The sequence below is a fragment of the Arachis stenosperma genome, chromosome 9, assembly GCF_014773155.1.
Source record: "Arachis stenosperma cultivar V10309 chromosome 9, arast.V10309.gnm1.PFL2, whole genome shotgun sequence".
In the NCBI taxonomy this organism is placed as follows: Eukaryota; Viridiplantae; Streptophyta; class Magnoliopsida; order Fabales; family Fabaceae; genus Arachis; species Arachis stenosperma.
Genome location: NC_080385.1, coordinates 13060745 through 13081912, shown reverse-complemented (window position 1 = coordinate 13081912; position 21168 = coordinate 13060745). Strand labels below are relative to the sequence as shown.

General features: G+C 32.7%; 1 protein-coding gene across 2 annotated transcripts; it reads right to left on the bottom strand.

Moving 5' to 3' along the window:
• Positions 1-3296: 3296 nt before the first annotated feature.
• LOC130950671 (kinesin-like protein KIN-13B) lies at positions 3297-8334 on the bottom strand. Of its 2 annotated transcripts, XM_057879229.1 has the most exons (13): positions 7977-8334; positions 7740-7886; positions 7290-7439; positions 7061-7162; positions 6217-6294; positions 6049-6130; positions 5458-5617; positions 5074-5376; positions 4680-4898; positions 4352-4575; positions 4077-4249; positions 3928-3993; positions 3297-3850 (listed from the first exon to the last, which is right to left on the bottom strand). In XM_057879229.1, the coding sequence occupies exons 1-13, from the start codon at positions 8061-8063 to the stop codon at positions 3671-3673; spliced, it is 1971 nt and encodes a 656-aa protein (XP_057735212.1). In that variant the 5' UTR covers positions 8064-8334; the 3' UTR covers positions 3297-3670. The 2 variants fall into 2 exon arrangements, with proteins under 2 accessions (XP_057735212.1, XP_057735211.1); XM_057879228.1 differs by having other exon boundaries at positions 4077-4575; positions 7977-8333.
• Between the last annotated feature and the right edge of the window lie 12834 nt (positions 8335-21168).

Here is a 21168-nt window from a genome sequence, read left to right as displayed (position 1 = left end):
CTTGTTTTGTTATTGGAGACATTTATACTCATAGCGCATAGTATTTGGAATATGTGATACATCGAGTATTTCCTACTCTACTTATATAATTTTATACTTCGATCAATATCAATTCTTAGTTTTTCAAAGTTTTATTTTTTTTAAAAAAATTAAAATTATTTTATATTGGATTGAGTATAGGGAGCTTGATCATATATTTAAGAAGAATGGTATATGCACCAATTTTGTATATATTTTAATGTGTTGACAATATAAAATATTTTATACAATCGTTCAATTATATTGATTCTTTTGAATGATTATTCATGCGATTAATGTAAAATGTAATTATTTTACTATTTTATACTAATGATGCATCAAAATTAAATTTATAGTTTACCTTTTATATCATAAAAAATTGAATAAAAGAGATGTAAAAAAAAATTACAAACATCATTTCTGCATATTTAATAGGAAGTTGAGGTCCCCCTTTCATAATTGTGGTCATGTTTGCGAATATCAATATATCATAGACCAGAAACAGTTGTGAATATCACATGCTCCAAACATGTGTTGTCTGAGCGTATTAAGCTTCTCATAAACTAGAGATACAATTCCCTTGTTGATCGAACTTAATAAATTAGTATTAAGTATAATATCAATCGTGTTTTTTTCTCAATGTAATCTTGCTAAGATTATTGACTCGATGGAGATCAATTCATTTACTCTATTCTAAAAGTGTGGTACTTGAGAATAAGAAGGTTTTGCTTTAGAAAAGGGTTCTTGTCTACTTAGTTTGTCTTGACTCTGGAAAAAGTTATTGATGATTCTACCAACATGCATGTTATTGTTAGTCTATTTGGTTCTGCTAAGCTATCCAAAAAATGTTGCCTACAAAAGAAAAAAAAAAATCCTTGGATTTTACATTATCTGTATTCCTATCACAATTGCTGTTGGTTCGTTAACTATTATATCATGGTTACCGGTTAGGCATTGACAAAAATGTGTCATGGAACTACTTTACCTTCTATTCAAACAAATTTAATCAGTATTCTTTAGAGTCCATATAAAGTGGCACCTTTCCCCATCTTACACCTAATGGTATGCTAGTTTTATCTCATGTTTCATCTTTAGATGTAAATTTTCTTCAACTATATTTCCTTGTAGCTCAGCTCCCAAGAAATAAAGTTCCTACTTGCTAGCCACATGTGTGATTATTGAGATGTTGTTCAAGGATTTTCGTCGTAATGTCAATTGTTTTTAGCTTCATTTTGCTGGCTTTTGTCTTGATCCTATCCTGAATGCTCCCGTGTCCCAGAGCTCTTGGAGCTTATATGCTTGTACCCCCCAAAAAAATAAATAAATAAGGGGAGGGTCAGGGTAAGAGCCAGAGGGATGGGAGGAAGAAAAAGAAAATCATTTACACGAAAATGAGCTGTATTTGGAATTGAAAATGAGCCCATAATGTATGACGAAAATAGTAAAATTAAATATTAACTAATCTTAAAGAAAATATTAATACGTGTTATAACGATATGGTAATAGTTGTGAAATGAAATTTTCGAACTTAAATTATGCCAAAATTTTCAGATTCATAATGAGCCGACTTTAGTTCATGGACAAGTGCCAAAGTGTAAGTACACATATAACAGGGATTTGAGGCCAAACTGAAAAAGAAGGGTAGATGCTTTATTTACGGCTAGCAAGAGCCCCCCATAAACGATGTCCACCTAAACCTGAGCAAGGTCATCATCAAGGGTGACACAGACAACGAGCATAATAACAAAATGGAGCAGAACGAAATTTCATTGGCCAGATCAAAGCGTTTCTTTTCAGCACCGTGTCTCTTGCACACAACAACAGGTGGCAGTGCCAAAATACTTTGTGATCAATGCTCCACCACAATATGTGATTCTGCTCCATTGTCTTGGTATGGTAATAAGTAATAACTAACAATTATCAATGAATAAAAGGATAAAATCACTATTTTACCTTTCAAAAGATTCAACCAACGAGCTTTTAACTCACATGACATCTGTCCCCTTTTCCAGTATAGAGGTTTCGGATCAGAGCCTCTCTTAATGTAATAAAACAAAAAAAAAAACACTATTTTACCTTTCAAATGATTCATTTATTAAAAAATGTTTAAAAGAATAATAAACACCTCATAGTAAATATTTGGTTTGTCTTACAAATTCATTCAAGGTAAAAATTTTGTAAGTAAACTAAAACTTGAAGTGTGAAAATAGACAAATGACCTAAGACCCAAATGAAACATAACCTTTTATATAACAACTATTTTGACAAATAAATTAATCTTTCAAGGATTAACATGATAATTTACTTTGGATAACAGTAGTTTATAAGGAATGACACATCACCAGATTTTGAGAACAAAAGGACAGTAATTTGGTGGGCACTGAAGGTGTCCACTTGGGGCTGTGCAGCTATCATGGTCAAGGTGTTACTTATTATGACACATTTGACATTGTCAAAACGACCTGTACTACTGTAGTGACACAACAAAAGTTGTGTGCTTTGAATTTTGAAAGCAACAGGGCACGGGTGTTGTGGGACAGATGTCAAGGGAGACAACGAAGGAATTCAATTACAATTTTGCAAGTTAGATTAGGGCAACATCATCAGAGTTAACAAGGATCAAGGGTGACCCTACCCTTAACCAATGGATATTATTTGCGTATGCATAGAAATATTGAAAAAGATTTTGTGATGCATGCAACAGTTGCAATCTGCAATCTGCATCACCCAACGAAGTATTATAAATCCAGAGATTGTGACTTTAGATTTTGGCATGAAGTAAGCTGTTATCTAGAACTCCTCATTAAAGTCATCATCCCTAAAATGAGTCAACTTAGAAAAATACACACATTGACATCTACTGAGGCAAATCGAAGATGATCAAAGGATCTAGATGTGCTCCCCAATGGCCTTCCATATTTTATTTCCAGTATTTGGCCATTCACTTGCCAGCACAAGATCACTAGACAACCAGAACCAGTTTGTTTTGGTTTCTATTTTCGTTCTTAATATTTTCGATTTTTAGAATTGTGTGAACAAAGTGAATATCATAAAATTTTATCTTATTTTCACTTCTTTCACAAATTTCTAAAAAAGAAAATACAAAAAATGAAACCAAAAGTACTTCTACTTTTCCCTTAATACAAAACTAACCCTGGGTTTCATATTATCATAAAAGTAAGGGAAAGATAAGGGGGATACATTGAATGTGATATAGTATATAACAAGACACGATGACAAGTATGCCATGGGCAAAATCCATCAAGGAAGACGGTACATAAATTAAAAAATACAATAATATAAATTGAGAATAAAGATTCAACTATTCAAGGTTGCAAGACTAGCAACCCCCAACAGGGAATTCGACTGTATAATGTACACTCCTCGGATTGCGAAAATTGTGGATGCCCATCTGCATACCGTTCAATTCATTTCAAGCCACAGTAGTGGCTTGTCTGAGGATTTAGGGCAAAGAACAAACACAAAGACAAGGGTGATTCCCATTTCTGAACTCCAGAACCACAATAATCTTGTGAACATTCTTAACTAAAACACATGAGAAACAATCCACTGCAGTGAAGATCTCAGCAAAAATAAGTGAAAAGTATTGCACATCCACAAGACAAACACACCAAGCATGACCTCATTAACACTATAAGTTACCAGGAGACATGAAAACGTTATACTCATTTAAGCGTCTCTGAAATTGAGCCAACTGCGTCTGCAATTGAAGGATTCCTGCAGCCTTTTGTGACAAAATGGTATTCAATTTAGTAATGTAATCATCCAAATGATTTCCTGGTTGGTCAGCTTCAACAAGCAAATTCATCTCCTGCATAAAAATTGCATTAAAGCAAACAACCAAGCTAGGCAACTCACTGAACTAAGGTATCAGAGATTCATACACACCTCCTTAACAATGTCTATTGTTTCCTCCACTTGTCTCTGATGAGCAGTTACAAGATCTTCCTCTTCCTAATCACCAAGCAAAACAAGCACCATTCAGTACTTCAATAGTCGCAAATATTATATCAAAATATGGCATAAAATAAACGTACCTTCAATAGGGCATTTAAATCATCATCAGGAACAGAATGATTAGCCTCAAATTGTGGCGGATTTACATGTTTAACACACGATTCTATCTTCCTCTTGTCCTCCAAACTAGATAACTGGCTGCCATCCACCCTCTTATTAGTTTTTCTTGTTCTGTCTTGTTCATATATTGGTCCTGGATAATCAATTCCATTTTCAGCTTTGTCATTTTGACTGCCTCTTTGGCCTCTTTGTAAATCAGAAAACACAGATGATGCCAAATTTCCACCAGTCCTACCACTTGGAACACGATCCACAATCATTGGAGGAGAAGGTTCTCTTTCAAGTTGTTTGGACCAACCAAATCGGTTCTTCTCATTATATACATTGGTTGCTTCATCCTCGAAGGTATCATCCTGAGATAAAATTGAAGACCCAGAATTCAATACAGTTGAGTCTCTAACATTTGACGAAGAAACAGGATCCCTTTTGGAGTTGTTCCCTTTTGACAGGCTCTTTACCCTGGAGTATGACAGTCCATTAGTATATTATTGTCATTTTGGTATTTGATATAATCTGATCAACCACTTCCTTATCGGAAACTTTTCAAAGTTCAAACTACATACCTGTCAGCATATCTCAAAGTGTTGAGAGTATGCTCACACGACCCTGAGCTTGGCGAAATGCATGATATCATCACAGTACGTGAGTCACCGACAAAAGAGTCTCGCAGAACTTCAGTCAATTTACTTCCTCTGAATGGGATATGCCCTTGGTCATTGTCTAGAGCTCTGATGCATTCTTTTAATGCAAGTAAGCTTTTGTTAATCTCAGCACCTTCAATTCTGTAACATAAAATAAAAATCAGTTCAAGCAAACTAAAATAGGGAATCTAACAATGTAAACTCTGAGGACAAACACATTACATCATATGATAAGTCTCCCAGTTATTCGAAGGAAATATGTAATGGAAGATAATAATTTAAGAATTTTATATTTGGAGGGGTGAAAAATCCCTACCTAGTCTGTTTATCATTATCTGTTGTATCTGCACCGCGTTCACTTCCAGCAAGATCTATAAAGGATAGCTTGCCAACAATTCGAGCAGGCTTTGATTCCGTCAAATCAGTTGATCTCTTGATACAAAGCTGAAGTATAGCATGTGATCTAGATGACTCTTCATTTGCGCCAGTTGTACCAGTACTTCTTGCAGCATTTCCTTTTTCAATAAGTTCCTTGATTGTCTCAACTTTAGCTACTACGTATTCTTGGAGGCCAACAATGCACACCTGCTGTTTCCCATCCTCCCTCATGAAAAGTTTTCTGCAAAATGAAAATATAAAAAAATTAGGCAAACAACCTCAAACATAGACTTTTTCTAGCCCACAAGTATATCTGACTTACTTTCGATCATTGAGGAGATCAAATACTTTACCCCCATATATTTCAAAAAAACTAACATTCAACTGGAAACCCTGGTTCCGATATGTATGGTGCATTAGCCTCAAAATATCTTGAGATGCTTTCAGAGGCAATGGTTGCATAGTGTATGTCTTCCCACTTCCTAGAAAATAAATTAACAAGATATCAAGTTATCAACCATAAACATCAGTTATGGGGTTGAAAATACATGAAGTAGAATAGTTGCACAAGTAAGCGATAGGCAGAGTGAGTTTATAGAGTTTGCAGAACAAAAAACTTGAAAGTGAAAATAATAGAGAAACGGAGATTATTAGGTAGTAAGTATGGATCCAGATAATTTCTAATGGCCTAGAAAAAAAATTAGCATCTTTACTCATAAAGCAAAAAAATATACTTTGAAATATTTAAGAATGGTCAACATTTCATCATCAAAATATTGTGTTTGGATAGACATTTTCAGTTGAGCTATATATTGTTGAAATATATTCCTCAATTTTACGATTCAGAATCAGTGTTCAATGTATGCTCTCGTAGGACATTTTTAGTATATAAATATAAAAAATAAATAAATACCAGTTTGGCCATATGCAAAGCAAGTTGCTTTTGTTCGCTGGAAAATCAGTGGAACTACTGGCTCCACAGTCTCTGCATATACCTAAGAAAGAATGTAACCAGTCTAGTAAAACCAGCGAATTATTACTAAATGTGGTAAGAAGAACCACCAGTATATTAAATACTCACATTATCATTTGAAACACCTTCATTCAGCACAGCATCAAAAACAAACTCATGTTTCTCAACATATTCCGTTAAGTCAACCTGCAGAGTGAAAACATAGTGTAGAACACTCAAGAAGTAGAGGATGAATTCTTTTACTTCCTACAAAAATGCCTCAGCATCAGCCAGAAAAATGTTGACCTTAGTTAATAATCGTCTTCCTTATGGTTTTTGTAAGGTGTAGTGCAATTTGAATTAACAGGCAATAGGCATTGATCACATTACGAGAATGATTATTAGTGGCAGCTGGTTTGAACTACATTGAAGTATTACCAACAAAAGTTTTACATGCTTAGGCTTTACTTTTAATATTTTGCTTGCTACGGCACTGGAGCTTATATCTGTTGAATGCTATTGGAGCAAACAAAGCACAACACACTTTATATGTGGGAGTTCAAGTCTAGTGTATGAACTCAAAGCTGCAGAGGGACATTATTTTATCGGTTTTGCTAAGCGACCATCTTCTCTTTAACTAACAATCAGCTAACAAAGTAGTGGAAGAGAAAAAATTAAGGGAGGGGAAGAGAAATTAAAGAAAAAGAGAAATGGTAGCCGATTGTTGGCTCAAAAAAAGTTGATTCCCAATCTTTCCCCATTATCCTATTATGTTCAGTAGTTTTGGTTGACTCGTGAAATTCTTAAGCATTCTGTATTCTGTATTACTTATAAAATTTGCACTAAATATTATTACAAAAATAGCATAGACTACAATGTACTGAGCTTGATTATATAACTTCGATAACAATTTCAGTTCAGAATTCATGCTGTGAAGACACATTTCCTAAGAAAACCTACAACAGACTCTCACCTTTAGTTTTCTTTCGTGAACTGTAAGAGAATTTGAATCTATGGTAATAATATCCTCCTCTTTCTTTGCTATTTCCTTCTTATTTAGCGGTCTCTTCCGAACCTGAAGCAGCAAGTAACATTCTCAATCAACATGTAACTGCTAAAGTAACTAAAAGAACATTGATTAGCATCAAACAAAATGCAAACTACAAAAAGCATAGAAGAGAAACAAGCAACACAAAGCATACCACAACTTTGATCTTAGCAACATTGTTTGCTCTCTCTTTATCTGTGGAGGAACTCCTAAGGACTTGGCTCTCAGACAAGCCGCGGAATTTGGTTCCAAGTCTGCTGCCACCGAGAATGTCCTCAGCCGAGTCATCAAAAAAAATTTGTCCCTGAATATTACCATAATTTAAACACTCATTTTGCGAAACATTAAGACATCCATTGAGAGAATCAACTCGGAATTCCCAGCCACTTTACATGCTAACAAAATAAACCAACCAGCAATTAAGAAACAACCATTAACATTAACATTATGCTCAATAAAGCAACTCAGCTTAATTTCAAACTAAATTGAATTAAAACAAAACTTTAATGCTTAAGTTTTTACACAGAGACAACATGTTCAGCTAAATGACTCTTTGATTCATAACAGGAAATAAGCTTAATCCAAACACACACCGTAACCGAACCTCAGGTAAAAGCTCAGTATTGAAGGAATGCAGGTCAAGGAGGCCACTGGTGAAAACACGATCATCGTCGTTCTTCCTCAAGCTCGAAGATCGAGTCCCTAACCACCCTTGAAATGCTCCTCCTCCTCCACCGTAAGACCCTAACTCCTGCAAAGCAAACCACGATTCATTAGCATAGCTCGTTTGAATTCGTTCGACACATAAGATTTCCATAAAAATGAAAAACCTCTCTCTCACCTGCTGAAACCATCTCCCGCGAGAGGTTGTATCGAAGATGAAGGTGTCGGAGCTCTGACGCTGATGGTGCGAGCTCGACCGCGGCATCTATGGAGGAAAATCCGACGATGGAGAGAACGACAGTGCGGAATCTGAGCAGGTGGTTGGTGATGATACTTGATTGCTTCTATTTTAGATGCTGGCTCTGCTTTCTTTTCTTTTCTTTTCTTTTCTCTTCTTTTTTTTCTTCCTTGCTTTTCTTGGGAAACAAACAGTGGTTTTAGGCGTGAGAGGAGGAAGTCGAAGACTCGAAGGGGAAAGGAAAAGGAAAAGGAAAATGATTTTGAAAATTGAAAAGGGGAAGAGCAGAACAGTGGTTGGTTGAGGAAGCGCGTGGGCGGGGTCTACCTGTTTTTCAAAAGAGGGAGGACCGAGCCGGTAGTCATGGACCATGCAGCTTTGGGGTTTATTCAATATTGACTTTATGAAACCCCACTTGAAAGTTTTGAATGCTTGACCACGCGCTGTGGGTTGGAGTATCGAACACGCTCGCGTCTGAAGTATAAAGCGGCCCGGTGAGGTGAGTGACGAGTTGTTGGTCAGATAAGGTGGGTCAAATGTCAAGTATCATAAATTCATAATAACCCTATCCGCAAATATCCAAGTGATAAACTAGTTATTTATGAACTATAAAATAATTAAATATTAATATTTAATTAAAAATAATTATTTTATTATTAGTCGAATCGAATAAAATCGGTGTAAAATTTTAGAATATGGATAAAAGTAAAATTAGGAGATAAAATTTGAGTTTTAAAATAAATTTAAACTCGTGGATTGCCAGCCCTTTGTATCACAGGGTACACAGGCTGCGGGCGGCGCTAATGACGGTCATGTCGCCGACCAGGCTCTGGTCCTCCCGCTATAGTACGTTGCTCTTAGCCTGAGTCGTAACTCGTAACAAGCTGTGTTCACCCCCCCCCCCCCCCCCTTCCTTTTTTTGGAAGGGTTTCTTTTTGTTTCAAAATGGTACTTCATATTTGGATCCAACAAAAGTGTCTACTGGATTGGGCCAACCAGGGAACTTATTAACCTAATCCATAAAATTCGAGTTTTGTTGAAAAAATTTAGGGTAGATTTCGAATTTTTGATAATCTCTTCATGTAGTATAAGTGTATAACATTCCTGCTTGTCTCCTTAGATGCTAAGTAAAAATTAAACACTATATTTGACAATAAGTAAAAAAATTAAGAGATATTTAATCATGGATGAAAAAGAATCAATTTAGTCAATTTTAGTCAAGATAACCAAGGAATGGGTAAAGTTAGGTAGAGTCAAAATTGATCCAACTCAATCCATCATAGACAGCTAAACAAATCCAATCCAACCATGACATATTACTTGTTTTGATTAGCCTCTCTAAGACTTTGTTTGGTAAAATTTTTTAAAAAAGTATTGGTACTTTTTAAAAATTTAGGCTTCTCATTTTATATTTGATAAATTAAAAAGATCATGTGTTTATCGTCTTGTATTTATAGTTTTTGAAAGATTGAGATATTTTTAAAAACACTTAAAATAGAGCTTTCTAAAGTTAATTTGTACTTTTTAAAATTTAAAAGTCTAATATAATTTCATATGTTAACTAATTTTCAAGTTTAATACTTACATTTATGTATATTATAATATTTTTAAATTTTAAAAATTATTTTATTAAACATAATTATTGTTACTTGTATTTATTAAAAGTTATTTTTAATTTGATTTATCAAACATAAATAGTTAAATACTACTATTTTTAAAAAATTATCTTTTAAATTTTAACTTTTATAAACTATTTTTAAAAAATAAAACCTTTACCAAATTAACCCTAAATCTCATTTCAATTGTGACAAAATTGGATAGATAAAAGTGGTCTCTCTTAATGCATTACTGCAACATAGTTTAAAATCACGTGACAACTACAAGCAGGTTATTTTAGTTAGAAGATCTACTTAACCATGTCCGGTATAAGTTTTTATCATTAATTAACAAACTGAAGCTAAGTTCTATAAAAAGGTTCAGTGAATAATAAAGGTTTAATTATTTTTGATGTTCTATAATTTTACCAAATTTTTAATTAAATTTTTATATATATTTTTTTAATTAAGTCTTTTTATATTTTTTTTAATTTAATTCTTATTAATGTTAAATATAAAAAAAATATTAATAAATTATGAAATTATTTATATATCCTTAAGAACCCAATTAAAAAGAAAAAAAATTATAAGAACTTAATTGAAAATTTGATAAACCTATAAATATCCAATAAAAAATATTCATATAATTTCTTTTGCTTATTTATATATAAATTATATAAAAAAAATATATTTTATCTATTTGTAGCTTCTTTTTATATCATACTACACTAGTAGCCAAAATCTTAATCTCAGTATTGAACATAGTTAGCCATATTAAGAATTTATAGGATCACTTTTCAAATCCCAACACAGTTCAATAACTACAACATTTAATCAATGAATTTATTTTCACCCAAAATAGCTCAAATTTTTGTTAAACAAATAGATATAACATACTCAATCAATTAAAAAAGAAGAAATTATCACTATATATTTGAATAATAAGTAGAATCTACTATAATACAACAAATTTAAACAACAATGATTTAAAAAGGTAAACATGATTTACTTATACAATTCAAACAATTTTAAAACAGAACACTTATACTGATTATCTAGATAGAATATTTGAAATTGATACTTCATTGACCAAAAGATCCTTATCAAAAGTATTTGATGTTGGCTCTTCTTTGATCTTTCTTTCAACTAAAAATATAGGATGATTAGGAATAGAAAGTATCATTGTCTCACTTGCTAGCATAACAATCACTGTGTGTATCTTCTTGTACACACAATAAACCAATATGCAATCTTAGATTTTCAAAACCAACTAAGTTCTCAATCCACATTTATAATCTAATTATACTATAAATTCTATAAGAACATAAAATTCTCCTTCTTTTTCTCTTAAATTCATCTGAACTCTGAAACATTCATCTTTTATATTCATATTCAAATAATACAATCTGACTATTCAGAGATAAAGGAAGTATGGTCCATTAACTCACCGGAGACATCCTCATGCTTAGAATGCTTCTCCTTTCCACCCACCAAACTCTCTGGATCTCCAACCCGGTAGTCCGTGGTGGCACGTCAATTAAAACAATGCTCCCGGCACCAATCTTAGCTCCTTCACCAATCTTCACGTTGCCGAAAATTGTAGCACCGGCACCAATCAGCACAACATCACTAATCTTGGGGTACCTGTCCCCACCAATCTTAGTGGTACTATCGAGGGTCACATGGTACAAAATGGAGACATTGTTGCCAATCACTGCAGTCTCTCCAACCATCAAATTTAAACATAAGCAAAAAACTGGAATATAAATATATATAAATATACTAAATTTGAACAATTGGTTATAAAAATGGAAAACTCTGAAAGTAAAGCAAAAATGAAGAACAAATTCACAATTTGAGAAACAAACAGAAGTTGCAAACAATTAAGTAAAATTAAAACTGAACTACAAATTCACACAACTTAAAAATTCACAGCTTGAGAGACAGAATCTGAAAACAACTAGAAAAAACTAAAATTGAAGCACAAATTCACACAATTTGAGAACATAATAATAATAGTAATCAATTTTAATGTCACCTATTTTGGTAGATCGAGTATAGGCAGATCGAGAAGAGGCACAGTGTGGCGAGGTGAGGCGAGGTGTGGCAAGGTACGATGGGGGACGCGAGGGCTGCAACAGGTAAATAGTGCAAAACAGAGCAGCATAGAGAGAAGGAGGCGACGGATGGACGACCACCAAACATCCGCCACGGATGACGACGGATATGGATGAAGACGACGGAGGAGAAATGAGAGCACACGATCTTCAGAGAGCAGTTGGCTAGGTTTTTTTTTTTTTAGGACAAAATGCTAAGGGTGTTTTTGGTATTTTAAAAAAATAGATGTATATTTAACTAGTTATTTTAATCCAATTATGAGAATATTCGTTTTTTAAATAGAATATTCTATTATCTTAACGTTATTTTCATAACAGAGACTTAATTAAAAAAAATTAACGTACAAGAATCCAATTAAAAAAATATAAGGATCTAATTAAAAATTTAGTAAAATTATAAGGACTTGCAACTAAACCAATAATAAATACTTACATTTAATATTATCAAATTGGTTTTTCAATTGAGATGATTTATTAACTATAGATGTCATTATAAGTCCTGTATTTCTTAAAAGTAAGGTCTTTATGATGATTATAAGGGTTAACTTAGTAAATTGCTTTGAAAAAGGTGTTTATATCTTTTAAAAGTACATATATTTTATTTTATATTTAATAATTAAAAAAATTATATATTTGTGTTTATAATTTTTAATAAATTTAAGTACTTTTAGAAGTATTTAAAGAGGTAACATCTAAAGACGTGTTTTTAAAATTAAATTATATTTATTGAAATAAAAAAGTATAATATAATTTTATATATTAATAAATATTAAATTTTATTTTTATATTTATGTTTATATGATCTTTAGAAAGTTTAAAAATTTAGTTTACTAAACAAAATTATTATTGTTTGTACTTAGCGAAAATCATTTTTATTGAAAAAACATAAATGCTTAATATGAGAGTAAGAGACTAATCTCTATTTTACAAGTATAGGCACGCTTAGAAAATACAAAGGGATACTACAATATTGAAAAAGTAAGATTACTTATTGAAAGGGAGTTAATATTTAATTTTACTCCTAAAATTTGATATTACACTTAAATTGACCCCTAAAATTATAATGAGCTTAATTCAATTTTCAAAATTTATAATATTAATTCACGTTAGTGTGTGAATTGATTTTTGTAAACAGTATATTAATTTTACACATTAATTTATTAAAATTTTTAAATTTTATGTGATTAACACTTACTAGATATCTTAGGCCTTCTTTTCCCTCCCTTCCTTCCCTCCTCTAACTTTAAAAAAAAAATAGCAATAAAAATTAAGAAGTCCAACCCAAAAAAAATATAATAATTTTTAAAAAAAATTTAAACTCCTAAAGAGTAAACACTACCTTCTCTTTTTTTATGTTCTTGTTCCTTTTGATGTTCGGTGTTTTTTTGAAGCCATAGCCACGCCCTCACTTTATTGACAAGTATCATAAGTCTTTAATTATATCATTATATTAATTAAAACAAAGGTACTCACTATTTATTCTATCTTTTATTTCTTTTATATAATTGTATAAAATTATTAATTAACAAATCATATTTTTTTATTATAAAATAATATAATCTTATTTTTTTTGTGTTCACATAGATAAATGATTTATCTATCTTTAGGATTTATTCTTTTTTTTATTTTTTTTTTAGTAAAATTGATAGTGATTTAATGAAAAATATTGTTATTGATGTTTAATTAATAAAAAATATTTAGATTTTGTTTATTCATGTGAGTATATAATTATTTGAATCTTTTTTTTAGATAAAAAGAAACTAGAACATTTTATGATGAGAAAGCAAAGTAAAATTGATACAATTTTTAAAAAAAATTACTGATAATGTTGGAGTTCAAACAAGTCAATCCTCTAATCTTATTTCACAAGAAGTTCAAGAAGTGAGCTCTCTAATCTTACTCAAAATACACATCAATATGAAGTCAAAGTTTCAAGATTAGAAGGAGATGCTGATATCTCTTTACTAGAAAGGGATCCAGGAAAGCGATGTCCAATTTGACAGTATAATGTCAATGAACGTGATAAGATTCGTAGAGCATACATAATAGCTAGCCATACCAACCAACAAATATTAGCTATCTAGCTTTTGGTAATAATAATTACTGTCGATATTTTCAATCTTCTTGATTTAAAAAATTTTCAAGTTAGTTAGAATATTCACCAGAAAAATATGTTGCTTATTGTTTGCCTTACTACTTGTTTGGTAAACATTATGGTACTCGCAATGATGAAAAAAATACATTTTCAAACTTAGAATTTGGTAATTTTGAAAGAAAGTAAACAATAGAGTGAATTGTGCATTTATATGTCAAGAGAGTTCTATTCCTAATTCTCCCCATAATTTATGTGTGAAATCTTGTGATGATTTAACGGCTCAATCTAAGCATATAGACAAAGTTCTTGATATGTCAAACTCTCGAGTTAACTCATAAACTCGTACGAGATTACGAGTTTATATATGGAATCAAGTTGACTTGCGCATAGACTCTATCTTGAGTAAACTCGGCTAGAGTTGGTCAAACTCGGACAAACTCGTGAGTTTAGGACCGAGTTAGCGAGTTTGTATTTTTCTTCATTTTTGCTAAAAAAAGCGTCATTTTAAAACAAAAAAAATACTTTTTTTTTATTAGGGTTACGATAATACTCCAAAAGAATGAAAAAAAACTCACTCATAACTTACTCATTTGCGTCGTTTCTCTCAAGTCTCACTTTTTCCATGTTCTGCCGCAGTCGCTGTTTCCCGTCGAGCTACCGTTGTTCCCCTGCGTTTGCTACCTCTGCTCTGATTTACGCCATTGTCTTTGTGAATTTTACTTGTGTTTTCCTCTGCTTCGTATTTCTTCACATCTCCACTATCCGCAACTCCATTGTGCTATCACCGTCGTGAAATTTATTACTATTTGTCGCCGTCGTTTCGTGCTGTTGTTGCACCCTCAACACCGCTGCCTGCTGCACCCTTGTCTTCGATCTACTGTTGTTGGGACTTTGCCCCTTTTTTTCTTCTATATTCTCTATTTTTTGTATGTCATTTGTCCTTTCTTTGAGCCTTTGCTTCTTGATTTAGTTTTTTTTTTCTTTTTAAATTTTATTGATTCTAATTTTAGCCTATTGTTTATCGTTTATGTTAGATGGCCGGATGATTCATCCATTTATGATTGATTAGTAATTAATTATTTTGATTAGAGTTAATTTGATTATTTGATATTGTTCAATGTTCAATTAAAGATTTAGTATTACAAATTTAGAAATTTTAATTTTGTGTGTTCTATATTGTATTTGTATAAGAGAATTTAGTATTACATATTTTAATTTTAATTATAGAGGATTTGAATGTGTATTTTAAAGTATTTATTATAATATATGCTATTATTTTAATTTATTATGTGCTTCAAGATTGATATTATTAATTTTGAAGGGTTAAAATTGAGTAAATATACATTGAGTAAATATACATTATATATGATATATATATATATATATATATATATATATATATATATATATATATATATATATAAACTTCATAACAAGTGAATTCGTACGAGTCTACGAGTTAACTCGCGAGTTGAGTCTAGGTCAGCTCCATGAGTTTACTTAGACTCGCGAGTTTGACAACCTTGGCATAGTGATGAAACTATTGCAAATAACTGCTTAAGGTTGAAGACATTTATTGATGCTATTCGATGGCTTGCATTTCAAGCATGTGCATTTAGAGGCAACGATGAAAGCCCTAGATCTTTAAATAGAAAAAAATTTATTGAGTTAATTAAACATTTAGCTTCCTATAATCAGAATGTTAATAATGTTGTCCTTGAAAATGCTCTTGAAAATGCTTAATATATCTCCCGGTGTTCAAAAAAATATATTGCATATCTTTGCTAGAAAAGTGTGTGCAACAATTTGAGAAGAAATTGGTGATTCTAAATTTTGTATAATTACTGATGAAGCAAAAGATAAGTCAAAGCGAGAATAAATGTCTGTGGTTTTGATATTTGTAGACAAGCATGGTTGTGTTCAAGAAAGATTTTTTGATCTTATAAATGTTTTTGATACGTGTTCTTTGACATTGAAAACAGAAATTTTATCAGTTCTTTCTTGTCATAATCTTGATATTCAAAATCTTAGGAGACAAGGGTATGATGTAGCTAGTAATATGCGTGGTGAATGGAATAGATTGCAAGCTCTATTTTTGAAAGATTGCCTTTTTGCTTATTACATTCATTGTCTTGCTCATTGATTACAATTAGCATTTGTTTCTGCCGTCAAAGAAGTTTGCTATGTTCATAAATTCTTTTCGAAACTTACACTAATTGTGAATGTTGTGACTATTTCTCCTAAATATCATGATCAGTTAAGGGTTGCTCAAGCAAATAATATTACAAACTTAATTGCCAAAGATAAAATTGTGATAGGTAGTGGACTTAATCAAATTGGTACTTTACAAAGATCTGGAGATACTAGATGGGGGTCTCATTTGAATTCTATACGTATCTTGCTATGCATGTTTGATGCTACTTGTGAAGTTCTTGAAAAAAGCACTAAAGAAAGTAATTTCTCCACTCATGATGATGCTAGTGCTGCTTATGAAGCTATCACATCCCTTGAATTTGTCTTTATTTTGCATTTGATGAGAAATCTTTTGGAAGTTAGTCATGATCTTTGTCAAGCTTTGCGACAAAAAAATCAAGACATATTGAATGCTTTAGCTGTGGTTTTTACTACCAAGACTTTAATTCAAAGAATGAGAGAATCAAGTTGGGAGGCTTTCATAAAAGAAGTTATATTATTTTGTGAGAAACATGAAGTTGAAGTTCCTGATATGAATGCATTGCATATTCCTAGAAGAGGCCGAACTCGTAAAATTGTTGACCAAATTTCAGTGGAGCATCATTATCGTGTTAATTTATTTCTGGTTGTAATTGATACATAATTGCAAGAACTTAATGGAAGATTCAATGATAATATGGTGGAATTGCTTACATTAAATTCAACTTTAGATCCCAGAGATAATTATAAGTTCTTCAGTGTCAACAAAATATGTGAATTAGTAGCACGATTTTATTCAGATGACTTCAGTGACCAAGAGAAATTTTACATTAGAATGCAAGCTCAACATTATAAACTTGATGTTCTTAATCATGTTGAGTTAATAACTTGTGCATAATTTTGGAGTTATGTCAAGGATTAACGAAGACAAGAAAGTCTTTAACATATACTTTGATTGATCGTTTGATTTGCTTGGTATTAACTCTTTCTGTTTCAACTGCTACACCTGAGAGATCTTTTTCAGCTATGAATATTGTGAAGAATAGACTCAGAAACAAAATGGAAGATGATTTTCTTGCTAATTGTCTTTTGATTTACATTGAGAAGAAGATTGCTGAAAGATTTGACACAGATTTTATTATCGATGAATTTTATGATATGAAGAATCGACGTGTACCACTTCGTTAGTAAAAAGTACACATTTTTTTGTATCTTAAATATATATTTTCTATTGGTATATTTTTGTAATGCATCTTACATTATAATTTATTTTCATATTCTTTTAATATTATATATGTTATTGGCCCCCTATGATAACATTTCTGGATCTATCCCTGCCAACATCCTCGTAAAAACAATAATAACATGATTAATTTGAAAATTTTGCGGGTTTGGGAGCAATAATCATGCTTGTGAAACTCTAATAAATCTTGATCACATGAAACTTAAGTGAGGAATCCAAATTACAACAAGTTAATGTACTAAATCAACACGTTCTTAACGAAAATTAGTTCAAGGGTTAATGTGAGTTACGATTATAAATCTCATAATTCAATTTGAGTCCATTGAAATTTTAAGGGCCAAATTAAATTTGACTTCAAATTTCAAGAAGTCAAATTGAGTATTAGCTCTATTAAAGTTTAAAACTACTTTAAGCACATACCAGACGAGCTCATTTGCAAATTGTCCGAGATTCACTTGACAAAGAGGCTAGCTTTGTCAAGATAATAGTACAGCCATATTTAGGGGTGGCAATTTCTTCCAACTGAGTGAATATCTATGGGAAGTTACTCGTGGCGGCTGGTGGGTACAAATTAAAGCTGATGAGCTCCCAAGAAGGGTTTCAAGTGGGTGAAAAATTCCAAAAAATTGTTAAATTTCTCGAAAAAAGAAAAGAGAAAAAAAACATCTACATTCCTACTTTGCCAATAGCCCGTAATCTTATAGGAAACAAGCAATAAGTCTTGCCAACGATATTATGCTAGTGTTTCACTCATTTTTTTGTCGACTTCGATAGATAGTGTCGCAACGAGCTTGTATCAAGATCTCAAGTATTGGAGAGCAAATACAACTCTTCTGAAAAAAGTGAACTCGACCCAAGAATTACTTAGTTATGGTGTCAAAACAATTTTATGTCAAAATTCCCAGTGGCAGAATTATGAAAAAAAAATAAAACAAAGGAATAAGTAATTAAATAAAGAAGACAATGAAAATATAAAATATTGATCAAAGCAAAATAATAACAAAATTCAAAGAAAATAAGCGAAAATGAATCAAATAAACAAAAGAAAATAAGTTAAAAATTAACTTTTAACACTAACATGCACTTGCACTCCATGTTCTTCTGTTGTGTCGCGAAGACTGAGAATTTTATGAGTTTATGTGATGATCTAGTATTTTTTATTCAAGTCCCCCAACTCTTTTGAATTTCTCCTATTTATAGACCATGGAGATAGACTTGTCAACGAGCATGTTGTCCACTATCTTACCTCCTCCTTTATCACAGTAATGACCTTGCCTTGACCATGAAGAATCCTGTTCTCTAGGTTTTGACACCCACGTCTTCCTTGGTCTTCAAGTCCCACGTTTCTTTAGCTTGCTCCTCAAATTTTGCACCCATGTTCTCCACTCAATCTTGATGGTCGAGTAGTAGCAAGCCTTGATGCTTAGGAAAAGACAATAACTACCTTTCGACTTTAATGCTCTTTGTACCATCTTTCTTCGATTTCAATTTACCCGTCTATGCTTCTGTAGTCGAAACCTTTGGTAATCGAAACGGCCTCTTATCGAACAAAATTCTTTTTTTATACCAACAGCTAGATTGGATGATCATCTTATAATAACAATATGCATGATAATATGATATAATATTGTTATTTCATAGTAATAAATAATAACATAAAAATCATTCATCATGTATATTGACATAATAATGATGTAATATTGTTATTGTGTTATGTTAAAAAAATAATATTTTTGACAAGATGATTTTAATTTCGATGAAATACGCCATTGTGTCAAAGCATCCTCAATATATTTAGTGAAAATAAATTATTCGATAAGTCACTGTTTAACAAATAATAAAAAAGGTAAAGTTATTTGGACTTCTATTGATCAAGTTCTAAGTGCAAAAAAAGGTATTATTCTGTCGATCAAGTTTCAAATACGAAAAAAACTTTAGAATTTGAGAGAGAGCAAGAGAGAGCGAGAGCGTGCGGGGGGAAAACACATGAAGGGGTAGAACATTAGGTCAGGTTAAATATCCTCGAGTTTGGAACCGAGAAGAGTACCGACGATTAGAGCACGAGTCATTTTCAATATTTGTGGATAATCTTCCAAAAGACATATCCAAGAGGGAGCTCTTCCACCTTTTTAGTTGGACTAGACGCATAAACGACATATATTTATCAAGAAAACTAAAAAATGGTGGTGTGTACATCTTTGCGTTCATACGATATACCACGAAAGGGGGAGCCTTGAAGGCCATAACGGATATGAATCGTATGCGGTTGAGAGGTAAGGCTGTGTTCGTAGGGGAAGCTAAATATCGAAGATTATCTGCTGTCAAAGAAATGAACAACGTGCAGCCACGAGGCCAACAACCACCAGAAGAAAAAAAGAATTAGAGAAGATTAGAGGACCCTACTAAAGTTTTAACTAAGGAGAAGACGTCACAAGATCCACACAAGAATGGATGGACAAAGAAGGTGGAAGTGGTGGTGGCGAAAGAAAACTTGGTCTGGTTGCAGAGAAGTCTAGTGGTGCACGAAATTGCAATCATACTTTTGCAATTCCGCACAACTAACCAGCAAGTGCATTGGGTCGTCCAAGTAATACCTTACGTGAGTAAGGGTCGATCCCACGGAGATTGTCGGCTTGAAGCAAGCTATGGTTATCTTGTAACTCTTAGTCAGGATATCAATAATTCTCAGGTTTAATTGTGAAAAGTAGAAGAACATGAAATAAATACTTGTTTTGCAGTAATGGAGAACAGGTTGAGGTTTTGGAGATGCTCTATCTTCTGAATATCTGCTTTCCTACTGTCTTCTTCTTCATACACGCAAGGCTCCTTCCATGGCAAGCTGTATGTAGGGTTTCACCGTTGTCAATGGCTACCTCCCATCCTCTCAGTGAAAATATTCAACGCGCTCTGTCACAGCACGGCTATTCATCTATCGGTTCTCGATCATGTCGGAATAGAATCCAGTGATTCTTTTGCGTCTGTCACTAACGCCCCACAATCGCGAATTTGAAGCTCGTCATAGTCATTCAATCCCTGAATCCTACTCGGAATACCACAGACAAGGTTTAGACCTTCTGGATTCTCAAGAATGGCCGCCAATATGTTCTAGCTTATACCACAAAGATTCTGGCTAAAGAATCCAAGAGATATCCACTCAATCTAAAGTAGAACGGAGGTGGTTGTCAGGCACACGTTCATAGGTGAGAATGATGATGAGTATCACGGATCATCACATTCATCAAGTTGAGGAGCAAGTGATATCTTAGAATGGAAACAAGCGTGTTTGAATGAAAAACAGTAGTAATTGCATTAATCCATCAAGACAAAGCAGAGCTCCTCACCCCCAACCATGGAGTTTAGAGACTCATGCCGTAGAAGGTACAATATGAAACGTGTAAAGTGTCATGAGGTGAAGATACAATAGCAAAAAGTCCTATTTATAGTGAACTAGTGACCTAGGGTTTACAAGAATGAGTAAATGACGTAAAAATCCACTTTCGAGGTCCACTTGGTGTGTGCTTGGGCTGAACATTGAAGCTTTCATGTGTAAAGACTTTTCCTGGAGTTAAACGCCAGCTTTTGTGCCAGTTTGGGCGTTTAACTCCAACTTTTGTGCCAGTTCCGGCGTTAAACGCTGGAAATTCTGAAGCTGATTTGAAACGCCGGTTTGGGCCATCAATTCTTGGGCAAAGTATGAACTATTATATATTTCTGGAAAGCCCAGGATGTCTACTTTCCAACGCAATTAAGAGCGCGCCAATTGGGCTTCTGTAGCTCCATAAAATTCACTTCGAGTGCAGGGAGGTCAGAATCTAACAGCATCTGCAGTCCTTTTTCAGCCTCTGAATCAGATTTTTGCTCAAGTCCCTCAATTTCAGCGAGAAAATACCTGAAATCATAGAAAAACACA